We start from the raw sequence: 20,194 nt of genomic DNA, 5'->3' as shown, positions 1-20,194 counted from the left end.
CACACACACACACACCACTTAGAATAACTAATATATCTAAAAGTTCTAGTGTGTGGTACACAGCATTCAAATATTCAAGTTGTGTGAGTCTGTGTGTCATTGCGGGCAATGCATGGATGTCCGATTGTGTTTTATGTTTGAGTGTGTCTGTATCTCTGGGGAAAACCTGGTTTTGACTTACTGGTGTGTGTCACCGGGCTCAACCTCTTATCTTCCTACATTCCACAACTACACATTTTTTCAGATTTTGCAGACTCTGCTCATCATTGTGTTGGCTCCTGGATGGTTTTGCCTATATGTGTTTTTTTCTCCTGTGTTGTCCAGGGCAATCCATGCTTTTGGACTGCTTGCAAATATGCAGGGTTGTACCTGAGATGACACTGTAATTCTGTCTGCAAAACATTTAGTTATTTCTTCCTCTTCTCATGTAGTCTTATTCACTGCAATACTGTCAATGTATTGCTTAATATTTTCAAACTTACAGCTTAGTGTTGCTTTGCATTGAAATGACTCTGATTTAATAATTCAACCATCCAGGGCAAAATAAAATTCCTCAACCTTTACATTGCTTATTTGCATTTAAATTTTTGTATCATGTCATACCATATAATATCATAAAATAAAGGTTGGAAATGTACAAAAAAAAAGTGTATTTCTGCAGAAAGGGTATATGGACAATTCTTAATTACTGACTACCATCATTTGGAAATATTACTCATCGTATCTATTATAACATAAACACAATCATATGGAAGAGCGCATGACGGTAACCGTAATACATCCAATGATTTCATCAATCCAGTTCATTTATATGGAGCAATGCCACTGAGACTCAGGGTTGGAGTGCTCCATACTTAATTTCCATAGTAATGTTATTAAAATGTGATGTCATCCATGTTAGATGTACCAATTGAATGAGATTACCATGATACCCCACGAGTTGCCCTTTCTATTTATTCTAATTCCACGACTGCACAGTTACTGAGCTGTTGCCCTGTCTGCACTCAGCTATAGATGACTGCCTGCTCGTGGGCCTATGTTCTCTGGAACAGTATTTTATTTCATTTCGGTGTTGGCTTTATTAAATGCCCACATTATTACTGATGGATGGCAGACTGATTGCTAAGAGCAAGCGACCAGATAAGGAAAGAGAAAGAGAGGTGGAGACTGTGTGTGTGTGTGTGTGTGTAGTGTGCGTGTAGTGTGTTCGAGAGAGAAGGAGCAAAATTATATGCAATGTATTGGGGTCATGCTGCTCCAGAAAGTCAAATGAATTAGTAGGCACCTCCAGGAAATTACACTGTGGTGTGTGTGAGTGCATCATGTCTGTTTCAGTCTCTCTCTCTGTCTCTGTCTTCTCTCTCTCTCTCTCTCTCTCTCTCTCTCTCTCTCTCTGCGTGTCCCTTGGGGGCCCTCAAATGAACAGACATGCTCTGCCAATCAAGGCCAAGGTCATGGCTGTGATTAGACAGACACGAGCTTCATTCTGTTTCTCTGATGGGAGGCAACAAGCGTGTGCCACTGCTGCCAGCTCCATTATCTGCCTGTAGAGCCATATTTGTCCTTGCATACCCATGTTGAACACATTTGGCACATTGCCATGAACTTGGTTTACTGGCCATGACTGTTTGATTACAATCAGATGTTGCTGAATTGTCATTTTCAGTTAGTTAATTGAGAAACAATCATCTGTTTGTTGGCTGCCAAGATGTCAACATGATAGGAAACTGTAAATGACACTATTTAGAAATAAATAGGAATAATGACCCAACTTTTTTTTTAAAGTTTTTTGGGGGCATTTCAGCCTTTAATGGAAAGAACAGATAGATATGAAAGGGGGAAGACATGCAGGAAATGGTATCAGGTCAGACTCAAACCCTGGAACCTTCTGCGTCGAGGCATACACCTCCATATATGTGCGGCTGCTCTACCAACTGAGCTAACCCGGCTGCATAATCCAACATTTTACCAAAAAAAACTATAGCCTATAATCTAGTTTGTTTTATTTTAATTACACCTGATATATCCCCCATATACATGGCTGGATTCATGTTTTAGTTGGCCCTAGAGCAAATATTTGCTGTTGGGCCCCTATTGACTCCCCTTCACCCTCACCTGCTACCTGTATGCATTATAAATTACCATTAAGTGCAGTGCACACAGCAGACTACACATCGCAGCTAGTTTATGTGCAGATACTAAGAGACCAAGTGCTCATGTGCTGGAATCATGTTTTTGACAAAAAAATCCCTACTGAAGGCCAACTTGGCTTTTTCTTTGAGCTCTTAACCCCTGGGATGAGGACTACCATAAGGACATTTCTTCAGTATTGTGTCTGGGCAAAAATATTACAATTAATAAAAAATATCCTATATAAAAGGGATTCAGTATAAAATAGCCTGTATAAAAGGGATTCAGTATTTCTCCACCTGACAGTGTAGACACTTTTAAATTTCAGCCATCCATCAAAGGAAGATTGACAAAAAAATATAATTGTTTGGCTAAAAAATGAAATACAATTATAGATGTATGCTCAGCTATCCATCTATCCATCCATCCATCCATCCATCCATCCATCCATCCATCCATCCATCCATCCATCCATCCATCCATCCATCCATCCATCCATCCATCCATCCATCCATCCATCCATCCATCCATCTTCTGATTGGCTGTGGTTTATGTCCAACTAAAACGCAGAACAGCCGGCTGATGCGTTGGTACTTCACAGCTCGAGCTTGGCAGATCGCTCTGATCTACTCAGAACATCGCCGTGCTGCTGTCGGCTGCCCGCGCGCGCTCACTCTCTCCGTTTTTTCCCTTCTCGCGCAGACGCGCACCTCCACTCCAGCCACCACTTTGCCCGCACTCCGATCTACGACAAAAGAGACAAGACAAAACAAAAGCCAAGAGGAGTGGTGAAGGAATACATGTGAAAGATGGAGTAATGACGAGAGGACGATTAGTTGGCAGACAGACAAGGAGAACCGCTGTCGCAGAGGACAAGGAGGAGGAGAAGGGACGGAGGAGAGAGGGAAGCAGTCACATCTGCCGTGACTTTGGGGGTTTCTCTCCGGCAAAGTGGGGGAGAAAAGGGGAGACGCCACATTCTTCAGAAGCCAAAGAATGTGTCAGAAGAAAGATTAACATGTCTCGGAATTACTGTGGTGGACCACATGTCGATTTCGGCGACCTTTTGTCGTTTTGCAATTTCGTCAGTTATGGTAACGTCTGCTTTAACATAGTTGCCTCGCGAGCCAACGCTCCATTGTATATAACTGCTTAAAAAAAAAATCTATTTTTATATTTTTTATTTGAAGCATTCTTTGGAGCGTTTGGCCTCCAAGTGAAATTTGTTTTGGAGGTAACATTAAAGAAAAACGTTTTTTTTAGGGACAAGACCCCCACCTCCTCCACCCCCTTACATAAATGTTTGCGTGCCTTTAGTGCTCTCGTTCTCGGTCGACCCCCCCCCCCCTCTCCCTCTCCCTCTCCCTCTGAATAGGTTGCTGAGTCCCACACGCAGACAGACGCATCTCATATGCTCACATAGACACAGACAGACCTGGGCATTATCTCACGCGCATGCAAACCCACTTTTCATATGCATACATATTTATACAGACAGACCTTACCCCCCTTACCCCCACTATCTGATGACTCCCCGGCGTAGAGGTGGACGTGGTACGGAACCGACTGTAGCATCATCATCACCCTCAGCACTACCACTGTCATCACCATTCTTCTCCTCCTCTTCCTCACTACCACCATGTCCTCGTCGTCGCGCAAGATCTCCTCCGAGTCGTTCAGCAGCTCGGTGGGCTCGGACTGCGGGCTCGAAAGCCCTGGGGGAGACGGAGGGGACGGCGGTTTGGAGCCGGCGGAGGAGAGCCGAGGCTGCCCCTTCTCCTCCTTCCACTCCTCCCACAGATCGGTGCTCTGGAACGGCCGCAGCCCCGCCGAGAGGTCGGCGTGCCCGGCGGGCGAGGAGCAGCAAGGACCCAGTGGACCCCACAAGAGGGTCACCAGGAGGAGACGGGTGAACCTGGACTCACTGGGGGAGAGCCTGAGGCGACTGACCTCACCCACGGTAGGCCTCCAGCTCAGTCTGAAGAGCTTTACTGTGCCATGTAACATCATTAACCTATTCCCAAGTTGTAGTGCCATATATTTATAAAGGCATCGTGTCGCCTATAACTACCGTACTTTAATATTCAGGGTCCTATGAATACTATCCTAACATACCAATATAGGTTTTCCATTTATTCTAAAATGTATTAAATTGTATTTAGTTTGTTTATCATTTTGTGTACAATTAGAGCTGGGCATTATTGACCAAATCAATGATTGCTGATCTTCAGAAGAAACTCAGACACACATTTTTTTTTGGAGAAAAAGTCATTATTTTGACCACACAGCCTGAGGCATTTATTCCATCACACACAGCTGTCTCCAAAGTCGAAGAGAAACACAGCCATTAAGACCAGGAAAAGACAACCTTTAAGCTATTCCACCATGTATGATTGTGCCAAATCCCAGAGGATGTCTTTTCTCATATCATGATGTGACGTGTGCTGTCTATGAAAAAAGCCTCTTTTCATCTTTCACTTCTGATAGCCTGAATCATCTGGCAGATTATATAATAAATATGTTGTTGTGAGAGAGTGAGAGAGAGAGAGAGAGAGAGAGAGAGAGATGCCCATGCTCTGTCTGTGTAGCCTATACGTAATGATGTGACAAGTGTTTATGTGTGTCTCAGTTGTATTACAGGCTGTAATGTAATAAAGCAGCTTTTAAAACTAAGCGCAATTGTGATGGATGTCGCATGATTTGGGCATTTGCTGTAGCATAGTCCTTGTGACGGTACATCAGTTTGGGATGGGATTGCGTATAGTACAAACTGAAAAATGTGAATCTGCCTCAGGAAATGTTGCACTTTGGTGGCTTCAAATTAGAAAATCCAAGTAAAAAGGTGATGTAATGTAATTTGACTGACAGAGCAAACAAATGTTTTCGAACTCTGACATTGTTTGACTGCTTTATAGTACATAGATGCCAAAGGTGTGACAGAGACTAAATACTTAATTTTACCTAGTTTTGTCCAAACTTCTTTCTGGCCAGTGCAGAGATTTCCTGCCAATATTCGCAGACACCATATTATTATTATTATTATTATTATTATTATTATTATTATTATTATTATTATTATTATTATTATTATTATTATTATTATTATTATTATGTCTTTATCTTTTACAAAAGAAACTCAGAAAAATCAGCAATATCAAGAAAAAAAGGGAAGTAGCCTACAAACAGTGACATTCATAGGCCGACACTTGCAATGTTACAGGAGTTTTGGCTGTATTTAAAACTGACAAATTCTCTGGTAAATACAAAATTAAATCTTTCTACATCTGTTATCAAGTTGTTATGGTTAACATTTTAACTAACTGCTTACTTACTCAGCTAACAAAAACAGTGCAACATGATAATCTCAATGTAATCTTCTCTCTGACCACCTGTAGAATGTATAAGCAATTTTACAGATGTTTTACTTCATGTTTGGTGTGTCTACTCCTGAGAAAAAAATATCTCTCATAGGCTTGCCTAACGTTCAACATTCTTCACCGGTCACTTGTAAACGCGCGGTGTCATGTTGGGCATGTAGAATATCCTACACCAGAGTCAGCTGTGACAGGCTGGTCCTGGTTTAATATGAGGTGGCACTGTTTTATTGAGATAGTGCTGCAAAGTATGATGTTGATTCTCAGTGGTACCAGCAGTACTAGCAAACAGTTCTTCATTAGTGTAAGCCATTTAATTCAATGTTGATATAAAATATATTGCCTAATGCACTTCTAATGTGTATCTTAGTTTTGATTTCACAGTAGTTTTTAAGAGGTAAAGAGTATTTTGGGGCATTGCTTGCTTGACTGACTGTGTCTCAACCATGGTTTTTGCCCCTTGCGATCTAACTTAAACCCCACCAAGGGTGACTTCCCTTTGACTAGATTCGTTTTTTCTGGCTCCAGTAATAGCAAAAATGGCACTAATTGGTAAAACACAAGTGAAGGCTTGATCAACACTATGTCCATGTATTTCAGTAGTCTTGTTCAAAGAAAAGCAACAGCTACATATATGGTCTATGAGATTAAATGAAAAAAAGCCATACAACTGAAGTGATCCACAGTCAACAATGCTCCTTCACAACAACAGTCACATGTTGTTTGAGTCTAAATAGTCCACATTGTATCATGGCCAGAGTTAGAGGATGGATAGGTAAATTGTTTAATAAAATATAGAAAGATAAACAGTTTTGTGCTTGTCTCATTGCTTCTAACCAAGGAGTTTTGAGCTCACATGGCTCCCAGGTTTATTTATGTTGGTTCCCCACATAATAAGAGCACTGCTGTGTTTTCATCTGACTAGAGATTGTGGGAATAGGTTTCTCCAAAATGCAAACAGCTCAGACCCTATGGTCCCATTCCTGGGAGAAATACTGTAGATGTTGCAGAGAAGTCGTTATAGGAGAGCAGTGATTGTGAGCCTTTTTTGTTGCCCAGACACAAACTCGCACAATAATGAAATTCAACAGCGAAGCAAAAAATCGGAAGTTGGTGTATATTGGAGAGGACCACTGAGAGCCAACTTCAGCTTTGAGCTGTAGCTGTTACTGACCCTTATCTTTAATAGATCTGTGAAAAAATTGGGGACAGGGAACACTTAAAGATAGGTTTGTATAACACTAAATATTGATATGTATGTGTCTGTCTGTTTGTCTAGTGATGATGCCATAAAAGGAAAATATTGCTTAGTAAGTAGGAACATACACTAGCAAATTAGCTAATAGACACACATACATACACTCACTCACTCACTCACTCACTCACTCACTCACTCACTCACTCACTCACTCACTCACATATAACACAGTTTATTATCTTTTGTGTTCTTACACACACACACACACACACACACACACACACACACACACACACACACACACACACACAGTGGCTGTGTGCAGTGACAGTGGCTGTTGTTGACTGCAATGGACCGTGACAGAGAGAACAGAGCAAGCTCTCTGTGGTTGTCTTCACACTGACCCAGAAGCAACAGCACACACGCATATATATATGTGTGCAAACATTCATTTTCTGTCTCCCTCCCTCTCTCAGTTTTGTGTATACACATGGAAGGTAGCTATTAGCTTAGTGACCCATGACTCGCTGATCAAAAGGCCGGAGTGTTGGCCACAAATATGAAAAGTGTGAGACAAGTGTGTGAGTGTGCTAATGTGTGTCTTCTGGTAAATCCAAATCCTGAATCTGTGGTCACAGTTTGATCATTATGCTGTATATGTACACATACTGGCTATTTTCATGTACATTTCTCTCCTACACGATATTCCTATTGAAATTGGCTTTTTACTGGGATCGGCCTGTCTCTATTGTTTGTATACTTTCCATGAATGGGGCTAGTTTCTTAAAATTGAGAAAGAAAGTGTTGATCTATAACCATCCAGTGATTTCATCCCTACCAGAGAAGACTATTCATTCATAACTCCATTGGACATTTTCTATTCTCAAAAAAATCTTGAAAACAACATACCAGTATAGATTTTGGAAAGTGTCATGAACAAAACACTATAACTAAATCAATCAATATAACCCCGTAGGCGATTTGAGGGGGGATGCAATCCCCCTTCTGTTAGAAAAATTACCAAAATGCATGCCCCTTGTTAAGCTGCCATACTCCCTTCCCATCCCCTATAGCAGAGATAGTACAGGGGCAGAGGGGTTGTTTAGTTGAATATGTTAGTCTAGTCTGCCTGAGTTATTGATCCTTTATCTGACTGAGGTTCGTGCAAGTTAGAATCTATGGCCCCGACCACGGCTCTGAAATATCAGTAGCCTAAAATGTACGGTATACTAGCCGCATCCAAGGTGGCGCGCACCATCCTGACGCCAAAATTGAGGTTGCGCACGGTTCAATTGGCCGCACCGCTGTTCAGGAAAAGACTGCAACTAGTGTTGCGAGCACCAGCGCGGGTATAAATAGTCACGCCGATCCCATGACGCCACATTTGTGCACGCCAGCTGGGCTGCGTCTAGTATATAAGAGCCTTAACGGTGCTGTGTTTTGATAAATCCATGGTGCTGTCCATGGTGCTGAAATAGCAGACAGATTTGTAATTGCAACTTTTTCTCTTTTTTGTCTTGGATCTATAATATTCTTTAAACTATACAGCTAGGGAACCTCCTATTAAGAAGTCACCTAATGAATATAACAAAAATGTATGTAAAACATTTTGTTTGTCTGCACAAAGTAGTGCATAATATATATGTCCCCCTCACCACAATGTGATCTGTATTACACCATCAGTGCTGATAGAGAAAAAACATTTTGTGATTAACAAGTTTTGTAATAACTCTAAATGCTTGTTTGTTTATAAATCAAATTGATCTGCTATGAAACTTTAAAGATCTGTATTTGGTTAGCATTTTCGAATTTATAGATGTACGTGACCATTGGGCTTGTGAGTAACCAAGGCTCAAGGTTGTCATCAATGTACCAAAAGGCTTATAATTGCATGTTAAAAAAATACATAATTGTCTCCCCAAGTGGCCAGAAATAACTTAAGTATTTAAACTGGAATTATGCTCCGAAGTCACACACAAATGTCTGTGTGAACCAACGCAGAGAGAGGTGTTATGTATAGTAACACAATACAAATCTCAACAATGCTTTGTGCGGACCTGTTCGTCAAGCAAACCCCTGCAAAGCATAATTCCAGCTTTATAGTGACAAATAGCACACCGAAATGTTTGCATCTTTGTTGAAGTACATCAAATTATTTTGTCTACACATTTGTTCAAAGCAATTTAAAGTAAGTGCATTCATCCTTTGTAGGAAATAATAGCTAGATATACTGTAAAATAGTTTGGATAGTCACATTCATTGCTGACCTATGCTCAGAGACAGCGTCAAAAATCCTGCTACAAAGCAGATTGCAACAGAATTGTTTTTTTTGTACCTGCTTTATTACTTGCCTCCTCCCTGAGGCCTGATGCGTCTCATGCTGGGATTCATCTGACTGGGTCTCATCTGGTGTATTAGTTTCTATTTTCTTAAGTTGTAGTGGCAGCTTTCCAACTGTGCTGAAGCACCAGTGCTCACTGCTCTGTAACCATAGACCACACCAGTTCATGCTAATGGAAATTTGAAGGAAAAAGATGCAATACAATGAAGGGAAGGAATCAATCACACAGACATACTTGAAAAGGCAGGTTCACATACAGTAGAGAAGAGTATGACTGAACCTCACTGGGAAAGAAAGCAATGCAGAGCAACAGAGCAAGAGGAATGGAGGGAGTATTGGTGAGTTACTGCTCCCCTCCCAAGGTAAAGAAACAGAGCAAACAAAAGAGACAGAGTGGTTTGGATAATGACCACAGGGAACTAAAGAAAGAGAAGGAGGAGAGGAGAGTGTGTCTTAAAGGAGACAGAGTTTGAGACCTTCAACCTGAAATTTAGTTAGACATTTTCATTTTAATGGAACATTTAGTTTTTGTAATCTTCTCTTACATGCCATTTATTCAGTCTAGAAACAATCATCATTGCCATGAGTACATCATGATATTTTAAAATATTTATTCAGTTACATGAACACATTTATTTGTATTACCATCATTCTTTTTTACCCCAGTTTTACTCCCAGTTTATGTTGTTGAACCAGGCGATCTACTAGCTGTTAGATTGTGTGTGTGACTGAGTGAGATTAATGTGTGATGGGGTATTGATTTGTGTGTACAATAAACATGCCAGCGATTGCAACAATGCAGACTAATGATGATGTGTGTGTACAGTATGTTTGCACATGTGTGCATGTGTGGCTGATAACAGTTAGGGCCTTGTTTGTTTGGTCATGTTGTAGGAATATTGTGTGCACACCCTGTAATGTGCATGTTCTGTGGTAAATAAGTAGCTGAATCAAGGACTCAGTAAGAGGAGATTGCCATGAGAAAACACAATTTCTGTTCTACACGTGCACACAAATATGTAAATGGGGATTAGAGAGGTGACAGGAAGTTTTTCCTCACAAATAGACTGAAAATATGGCCCACTGCATGTATTTCTTTTAGCTACCAGTGCCTATCTTACTAAGTTGACATATGGCTCACAGCACTGAGAAGAGATGCTCCAAACATTTGTAATACCAATTGGTTAGCTACAATATATGCACACACACACAAAATCACTCCTGTATCTGTCCGGAGTGGGAAGAATGACCTCTCCAGCTGGCACACTGTGTTCTAGTATTGTCACAGCCTTGCATTTAAAGCCTTATCCCAGATAATCACATTGGACCCGCCTCCTCAAGCTTAGGCTGTCAGTAACGCAAAATACGCCAGTCATACAGACAATCAAGGAGTGCATTATGGTGTTCTGGAAATATATTATTGTTGCCTATTTTTGTTGTTGTTGCCAGAACAGAAGGAAGCAAAGATTAAATACAAAATACAAAAGATTTGTTGATGGGGTAAATTATTTTTTTTTCACAAACATTGGTCTTATCCATTAGTAGAACTTCTCTATATGACCTCACAAATATAAAATGTAATTGATGACAATAAAAGCAATATCATCTAGTTAGTGTTCCACTTTATTTTTCATAAGAAGTCTGTAGGCTTACATACTTGTCAGAGTAGGAAAAGCACAGGTGTTACTAATAACTTAAAATAAAAATAAATTAAAGCTGCTGTAGGTAAGATTGTGAAGATCCAGGACTTTGCCAACAAATTTGAACATCGACAACTTCTCAGTCCCTCCCCCCTTTCTGCTGAAGTCCAAACCGTCTCCTAAGCCCCTCCCACACAATGGAGTTTGCCAGAACTGCATGTCAGACAACATTTTCAATAACTAAAACACTAACACAATGTTAACTTTACTCACCAACAGTAAAACGATGCTAACTAGCAGGCTACCGTTAGCCATTTCAGCATCATATCAGACCGACCACTGTGCAAACGTTACTATTATCCTCACCAAGGTAGCTTTGTGGACTTTTGACTACTAATAACCAAGCGAAAGATAAATCATTCATGGTAATTATGTTACCTGTCGAGAAGAAATGTGGCTACATCTGCATCGTTCTTCAGATCTTTAAAATCCCGGAGCTCACGCCACCTCTGAAAAGCCACTTCACCACTGGAGTTTTGGGAAACTTTTCTGCAGCTCGTGCGCGAGGGAAGGGGGAGGGGAGAACGCTCTTATATGCGTGTGCGTGCCTGAGCAGTGATTGAGAGGCAGATAGACCCCCCCCCCCCTGTGGCCCTAATTGGAGAAAATCAACCGGGAGCGGTGGAATTTTGCCAATTGCACTACAGGCTGTAGGTGGTGCCAGAGGAGCTGGATTTTTTTTATATTAAATAATTCATGTAGTACTACTGGATCATAGGGTCAGTTTAAGCAAATATGACAGAAAGTTACTTTTATAAGACTCACCTACTGCATCTTTAACAGTGGTTCTTGTGTCACAGTGAGCCAGCATGCACAATTCCAGGATCCTGAATTAATAATGTATTAATTTAATTAATTAATTAATTTTTATAATTAATTTGATTATTTACACCTGTGCCTTTTCTGCTTTTGATATGTCAAAAATTTCTTACGTGAAAAAGGCCTATACAATATGAATGTGTCTTGGCTGCAAATAACACTTCAGATGATACATTGGTAGGGTTTATGGTCTGCTCAGAAGGTCCAGATGTGCTTGAAGTCTGGGCACAACTGTGTGTCATGCTCTCCCAGGCCATTACAGCAATAACCATGCATCCATAACCATGATTTACTTAAAAAGTGTCCTTATCTATGCTTTAAACACTGATATAATGTGAGCTATTTACAAAACCAAGAAAGGAAGCCATCAATTTATGTGTAATATATTTCAATCATTTTATTTGGAATTACTGAGTGGTATTGTCACTTGAATTCATGCAAAAATGCAAATAAATTACACACACACACACACACACACACACACACACACACACACACACACACACACACACACACACACACACACACACACACACACACACACACACACACATACACACACACAGAATGTCTAATATTTTCAATTCTTCTTGCAGACTCAAACTGTTCAGGAGGCTCTACAGCGAACTCTACAATTCTACAGACAACAAGAGATCAGGTAAGACTGTCTTTATCGCTTGCTGTCGGTCTGTCTTGCTGGTCCTCTTTAATCAATCTCTGCCACTCACTTGCTGTCTACCTGCTGTCTTGTCTTAGTGTCCCTATTACAAATTTTCTCCCATTTACCTCTATTTTTCACACTTGTTTGTCTGTCTGTCTGTTTAGTCTGTCTGTTTAGTCTCTGTGAGCCTCTCACTGTCTCTGCTACCTCTCATTCTCCCTGCCTCTCTGTCTTTTTTGGTCACACAGACCCAAAGAGAGACAGACAGACACACATATATAGACACAGTCCTTCACCTCGTGTCTCTTCCTGTCTCTCATTGTCCCTCCCTGTCAAAACAGTCAAACTCGGTAGAGAGGATTCAGCCAGGCACAACATGTACTAACATTGTCCATGAAGCACACACTGAATACAAATATAGACACCGGATTGGGACCTCTCTGGATTTTTCTTTTTTTCTCGTGTCCACTCCCCTTCACACACCTTGGCCTTACTTTTTGTTACTCATTTTTTCTCTGCTTGATTAATGGAACTGATTCTTGATCATTTTTATACCACTGGTTTAATGTGTGATTTAGTGACTTTGGACTAAATGATTATAAGCATTCCCAGAAGTTATACTTTATACAGAGTCTGTGTGTTTAAGGCATGTGTGAACATGAACATTTTATCATGTGAATATCTTGGCCAATAATTTTGAATCCAAAAGAGCAACCTGAAAGCAAATAATATTCCATCTATTTGACAGTACATGTAGTAGTGGCACAAAGGTTAGAAATTGAGCTTGTGACCAGAGGGTCTCTAGTGGAATTCCCAAACTGAAGTTGAAAGAGCATCACTTTTTACAACCACTGTGGAAGTGATATTCGGGACAATTCCTGCCTTTCTGTTGTCCAGCTGCTTCAGTAAATCTGCTGAGTGACCAACATATATTAATCTACACATTCTAATTAATGTGTGAGGTCAACCATATCACAAACATGTATACAGCAGTGTTGGGAAAGTTCACTTTCTACATGAACTAGTTCTAAGTTCAGTTCACAAATTTTAAAATGAACTAGTTCAATTCATATTTCATACTTCAAAATTTTGAACTAAGTTCACAGTTCCAAAAATGAACTAGTTCATAGTTCTTTTTTTTGACTGAAGTGCAGATTTTCTTTTTGAAAGCCGGCGGGCAAAGATTGCACAGAAATGTAAGATTTTTCCCATCCTCACCGACCTTGTCATAAAACTTGTTTAAATGATCATACGACGCCTCCTTGCTGCTGTCGCCACCATGCTGCTTTTTGTTTCGATGACGCATGCGGCGGTGCGACATTGGTGACTGGTGTTGCCAGATTGGGTGTTTTTTACGTTACATATTAAGGCCTGTTTACGGTGTGATTTAGCCAGGTTTTTGCCTGGAAGGCTCTATAGAAATCTGGCACCCTATCGAACAAAAGTTAAACTGAGAGAAATGTGCCGTTCTCAGACACCAGAATTAATGAGTCCACAGTAACGTTCATCAGGCAGTAATACAGTACGTTCAGTTCACGTTCGCCCAAAATATGAACGAGTTCATTAATTATCGTTCAATGAACGCGTTCAGGCACAACACTGGTATACAGTATACTCTCACCTGACCTTAATGGTATCTATCCATGCATACAGTGTCTCTAAGATTGTTGCCACCACTTCAACAAAATGCAATTTAATGGAATTTTGTTACAAGAGCCTACTGCACTGGAAATAGCTTTAGAAAATGTCAGCAGCAATTCCAGGAAAAAAAAACATTCAGAAAATACTTTTTTTTAAGGATCTACTTTCTCATGAATAAATTATCCTAAAGAACTAGTGACCAGTTTGTAGTGAAGTATTTTACAGTCTGATGGCTTTTGCCACAATAACACACAAAAAGTTGTCCATTGTACATCTTAAGAGGATGAGATGGAGGTTAATTAGCTTATTTGCACCAAATTGGCTTATTAGCTCTTCTTATTTTCTGATCTCATGGCTAATCGTGGCTTACCCTGAGTGTGTTTGGTTTGTCTCTTTGACAGGTGTCAGGAAGTTGGCAGTGAGGAGAGGCGAAGAGAGAAGAGAGAGGAGAAGTGCCCATTTCTAGAAAATTCTGGTTCAGAAGAAGATGTCCTACAAATCCTACAGTACATGGCCACCATACTGGGTAAGTATGTGAAGTAAAGTAAGATGTGTTTGTATTATTGTGTGCTTGACCGCAAAACTTTATCAACACATTCTCACTCACATCGCGTAAAATAGGGACGCTTGGTCAGATGCCTTTGGAGTTATTGACGCTAAAAGTCTCCTTTAGCAGCATATATAAACGTGCTTTATATAAACGTGCTTTATCTAAACGCGCTTGGTCGGTACGTATTTTGATAAAATGGCTGCCATGTGTCTTTGAGCTGGTGAAGTGAATTTTCTGAGACACAGTGAGGTTTTTACTAGGTGTGGCATTTTAGTTACTACGGTAACTGCGGCCACTGTGCCTACGCACTTGCATTGCACTCCTAGCCACGAAAGTAACCAAATATCCTCTGCTGTGTCAATATTTCAAGTGTGGCTCAATTTCAGTTGGAATAGGCTATATTATCTGTCTATTATTGCTAATTTGAAGGTGTTTTTAACAACATTTTTGAATTGTGTCTTAAGAATCTGTGTCACTTCTTGCATTGCATTCTTAGCAGTTTTCTTTCCACAAGTTTGTATAGTTGTGCCTTTTTAAGTCATTATTAATGCTTTCCAAATTTTGTTTATTTACTTTTTCAGGTTTTGTTGTATTTTGTGGTGTCAGGTTTTAATTATATTAAATGTCAGTTTTCATTTTGCTATAATCCCTTAATCCTATTTTATTTAGATTATTCAGTTAGTAGGCATGTAACATGATTATTTTATCTTATTAATATTCATTATTTTAGCAAGGCTTTAATGTTTGATTACATTGAACCACTTCTGTGGTTGATATGCTTAAAATTATTTTTGCTGAATTTAAATCTTGGTCAAAACATATCATGGAGCAGAGTTAACATGTTATAACAAGTTCACAGGTTTTGTGTAAAAGACAGCTGTAACAGAAAAATATTATACATTGTACAATTATGCAGTGTTCAGGTGCATATTTCTGCATTTTGAAATAATACTGAACTACAGTGTACCAAGATGCAAGTCTAATTCATCCTTAATGACATGTCTTCTCAATCATATTGCTAATATTTATATGTAGGTTTTTTTGTGTGGTATTTGATTGAGTCCATGATGTTGATAATTTGTGTGTATCCTCAATAGAGTGCTATTCTGCATCGCTGACATTGGTGTTTTGTATCCTCTCTCTCTCAGGAGTACCTTTCTGTGAGTTGCGAGAGCATTTCGGAGAGGAGTTCTTTGGCCTCTGCTTTGAAGAAAATGAACGAGTGCTTCGAGCTGTAGGCGGCAACCTCCAGGACTTCTTCAATGGCTTTGATGCCATTTTAGAACACATTCGCACTTCCACGGGACGCCGTGCCTCATCTGAGAGCCCCTCTTTCCAGTGCAAGGATCTCTATGAGGAGGAGAAAGGGAGAAGAAAATTGGACAAAGTTGGAGAGCAAGAAGATGGAAGAGGGAAGGTGTTGCTTCTTCACTGTTTCAACCCTGCCCCTGTTGTTGGATTGGTCATGCCAGGGTTGATCAGAGCTGTTGCCAGGCGGATCTTTCATTTAGAAGTTGAGGTGGAAGAAGTACCACCGCTAACTCCCTTATTGCCCAATAAAGACACCAAACACACAGACGGTGACTCCACAACCCCCATCCCGACTGCGTCCCCCACCGTCTTACCCTCCTCATCCCCGTCTCCTCCCTCTCCTTTCCCAACCTCTGTTCCCACAGTTTGCTTGTCCTTCCAAATCCAGGAGATATGCCCTTCTTCCCTCTCCTCCCTCCCAAATGCTGCCTCTGTGAGCACTAAACGTCCCCTCCTCTCACTCTCCACCAACCCCAGTGATCTGTGCATTGGCCTGGCCACGTTTTGCCGTGCCTTTCCATTTCACCTTGTCCTGGGGCCTCGCATGGAGCTACTGCAGCTTGGAGAAGGATTGAGGAGACAGGCTCGCATTGAGCTTCATCGGAGCCTCTCATTCAAGGACTGTTTTGAAATTGTCTCACCCAAGATGGAGCCCTCGTTCCAGGGCATACTGCTGAGGCTTGCATCCCCATTTACCATCCGTACCAGGCCTGATATCTCACAATCTGGCACCAAGGAGAAGGTAAAGATATCATACATAACAGAGTACACTGCTCAAACCCTACTTTTCACCACATATTATAGAGAATTGTTTCAGTTTTAGTAACTGCTTGGTAAACTGAAATCTAGTTTCAAATTTTAAATGATCAGGCTCCTGGTATGCTATCTTTTATCAACAAATCCCCTGAAGAGACCAAAACCAGCAATACATTTATTCTAGAAACAAGTATCGTCTGTGTAGCCACAGACAGACATAGCTTAATTGTTTAATTGCATGGAGCTCCATAAATTCCATTTTTGATTACTGGAGAATAGCGCCATGTCAGGCAGATGGTTCAATGTTTAACTACACTGGCTATGTTCATTGTAATTAAGTATATCACCAAATTATGTGATGTGATGGTCATTTATGTGTTTATTTATTTTAAATTTTTGGACAATAAAAGTCTACAGGCATAGATACTTACCACTGGTATCAGACTTTGGTAGGACCGTTGGGTGTCTTTTCAGGGAATTGTTGGTAGTAATAAAAAGATAATGTATCACCATCCATACCCTCTGAGTCATAAACATGTAATTTACAGTGCTACAGTAAGCTTCATGATAAAATCCACTCATTTTATGGTTTATAACTGCACTCTTGTTTATATGTGATGTACTCACTCTATGTCCTGTAGTGTTGACGAACTGACCGAAGAGCTGGTTGATTAACCCGACTCGTGTCACTGAACCGGGAGAATCGAGTGCCATACGTCAATGAACCGACTCACTCCTGTTTTTTTCTTTTACTTCATTCATGCCGTTGGCCGTTGTGTGTAGCTGGTATTCTTCTGTTACTGTGTGTGTAGTAATCTAGCTCATTAGCGCCTCCACTGGACTGGAGTGGTGGTGGTAGAATCAATCAGGAAAATAGCTACCTAGACCGCGCACCAGGCTACTGAACGAGACCAATGTAACCGTGCAACCAGCCGGCCCGCTCAAGTCTAATGTAACCGTGCAACCGGCCGGCCGCTCGAGTCTAATGTAATTAAGCGGTGTCTTGGTTCTCGGTAAGTTTGAGTTATTAACCAAGCCTTGTTTCTGGTGCATCTTAGATGATTGTGTTCATGGCAATTCACACATTATCGATGGGGAAGTACAGTACATCACATGCAAATACACGTCATGTTATTTTGGTAGTTATGTTAAGTTAAATGTTAGAGAAGTGAATGTTGCTACGTGGTAGGTAGGCTAGGCTGTCACGAGGAGACCGTGCACCAGGCTACTGAACGAGACCGTAAAGACCGTAACCGAGGGTACTGCATGAGTCTATATTCAAACGGGTGTCTAGGTTCTCGGCAAGTTTGAGTTATCAACCGATCCCAGAAGCCTTTATTTCTAGTGCATCTTAGATGATTGTGTTCATACAAATTCATAGACATGCATTATCGATGGATATCACATACAAATGCACGTCATGTTATCTTAGTAGTTATGTTAAGTTAAATGTTTGTTACGTGATAGGTAGGCTGTCACCAGAAGACCGTGCACCAGGCTACTGAATAAGACCGTAACTGTGCCTAATGCATGATTCTATGTAATCAAACGGGTGTCTAGGTTCTCAGCAAGTTTGAGTTATCAACCGATAGCAGAAGCTATGAAAATTCTCGCTCATTTTAGAATGGAAATTCATATGCTACATTACCAAGGGGAAAGTATTATATCACATAGCCTACAAATACACGTAATGTTATATTGATAGTTATGTTAAGTTAAATGTTAGAAGTGAATGTTGCTACATGGTAGTTAGACTGTCATGAGAAGACCGCCCACCAGGCTACCGAATGTAACGGTGGCCAGTGTGTGAGTCTAGTGTCGGTTAGTATGAGTGTGTAAATAGTATGTCGAGACCGAATGTAACCGCAACCGCTCGAGTCTACCGCGGTGTCTTGGTTCCTGGCGGGGGAACGCGATCACCATGATTTGCTCTAGTTCTTAGTCGTATAGGGACGGTAGCACTGTTGTTGCCTTATATTTTAGTTTGGCTCTACCATCTTAAAGGAGAAGAAGTAAAGAGAAATCAGACGGTTGATGGCACTCTGTCTATACAGAATGCCATCCCACCTCATGTTGCACCACACCCGCAAGCCTGCAATGTTTCTGCATGGCACGGATGAGGTTTGAATTGGTTCCAATTTGCCAGAAACAATTAATCAATCTCAGTTGTATGCTAGATGCAGTTCTTTATTGATTGGATGGTCTCTGCAGGCTGCCAGTGTCATCACCAAACAACCTGATGCTAAATAGAACTGACAGAGGAGATGGATTAGTCCAGCCACAGTGTTGTGGTGTATGTGTCTGTATGTTTGTGTATGGGTGGATAAGAGTAGCACGCTCAAAAATAGGAGTATATTTGTTTTGAAAAGTACTGGGGCATAGTGGGCCCCAATGAAAGCCAATGTGTACCCTTTGACCCATCACAAAGGAAATGTATAAACTATTTTCTAAAAGTTTTTGGTTATAAATTTGTACCAATTAATCACATACTGTTTGGGCATTTCTAAGCATACCTGCTCTTTTTTCTCATGTAGGCAAAGCAACACTTTGAGCAAAAAGGTGTCTGAATATAAATGGTATAAGAATTACATGGTATGGAGATAAATCATTATCCCTTTACTGAGTTACTTTAATTGTCCTAACTTTAAACATCTGTGCCAGTTCATAAAGTGGTGCAAAAATGGCTTACCGAATAGAGAGATGGAAAATGATATTGTTTTATTTATCATACAGAGTGACAAGATGTGAATAAACAGCACCACAGATCTGCAGCCAAAGACAAATGGTGCAGTTAAAAGTCCTGTCATGTCATCTTTTCCTGTCATAGCGCTATTTGTACTGAGCTTTGCCCTGGAACATAAATAGAGCCCACAAACAGCTAGCACACTCACCCGGCACACAAACCTCTTAAAATACATTTCTAAACAACCCTGATACAGTTTTGCAAATTATGCTACAAGATGCAAGATGGTTGGGGTGTTCTGCAGCTTCATTTGAATTTATGCCATGTCACGTCAATGCCGTAAAGAATGTCTTATGTTCAGGATTACAGAGGGCAATACAGTACATCTTGTCAAAAATCTTGTATTTAAACGTGTTGTAAGGCCTGGGTGTAAGGACTACTGCTTAACTTTTATTTTGGGTTGATTAATCTGCTGATTATTTTCTTGATTATTCGACTAATCATTTTGTCTATGAAAAGTCCGAAAATAGTGAAAAATTCTAATTTCCAATTTCCCACAGCCCAAGATGATGTCTTCACATGTGTTGTTTTATACGATTAACAGTCCAAAACCCAAAGATATTAAGTTTATTATTATGCATGACAAAGAAAAGCACAATATTCTCACATTTGAGAAACTGGAACCAGCAAATGTTTGGCATTTTTGCTTGAAAAATTACCGAAACGTTTATTGGATTTGATCAAAATAGTTGCTAATTCATGTTCTGTCAAACAACTAATGAATCAATCGACTAATTGTTGAAGCTCTCCTTTTATCATATTTTTTTAAAATTACATTATCCACGTTTGATAATATAATTAGAAGTAGTAGTCAGTATGTCACAACTTCAACATTTTGGTTTGAGTGAACACAGCAAAAGTGAATCATTCAGATGGGCTCTCATCAAGGCTGTTTTCACTGCAGTGTGAAGGCTCAGATATCGTTTCAGCTTTGTGTACACAGAGCTCTAATTGGGGGCAAAATAAACCA

At 40.3% G+C, this 20,194-nt stretch overlaps 1 protein-coding gene across 1 annotated transcript in view; it reads left to right on the top strand.

Annotated features, from left to right (window-relative positions):
- The first annotated feature begins 2,718 nt into the window (after positions 1-2,718).
- Positions 2,719-20,194, top strand: part of gucy1a2 (guanylate cyclase 1, soluble, alpha 2) — a 48,146-nt gene continuing 30,670 nt past the window's right edge. Inside the window, exons 1-4 of the mRNA XM_039781709.1 lie at positions 2,719-4,090; positions 12,159-12,220; positions 14,266-14,390; positions 15,563-16,467. Of these exons, the coding sequence (XP_039637643.1) occupies positions 3,770-4,090; positions 12,159-12,220; positions 14,266-14,390; positions 15,563-16,467 (1,413 nt within the window). The 5' untranslated portion in view covers positions 2,719-3,769. The remainder of the gene's footprint in view (positions 4,091-12,158; positions 12,221-14,265; positions 14,391-15,562; positions 16,468-20,194) is intronic.

The sequence above is a fragment of the Perca fluviatilis genome, chromosome 2 (assembly GCF_010015445.1).
Source record: "Perca fluviatilis chromosome 2, GENO_Pfluv_1.0, whole genome shotgun sequence".
NCBI lineage: Eukaryota > Metazoa > Chordata > Actinopteri > Perciformes > Percidae > Perca > Perca fluviatilis.
The sequence above is the reverse complement of the archived record's forward strand: the minus strand, read 5'-3'. Positions and strand labels throughout refer to the sequence as shown.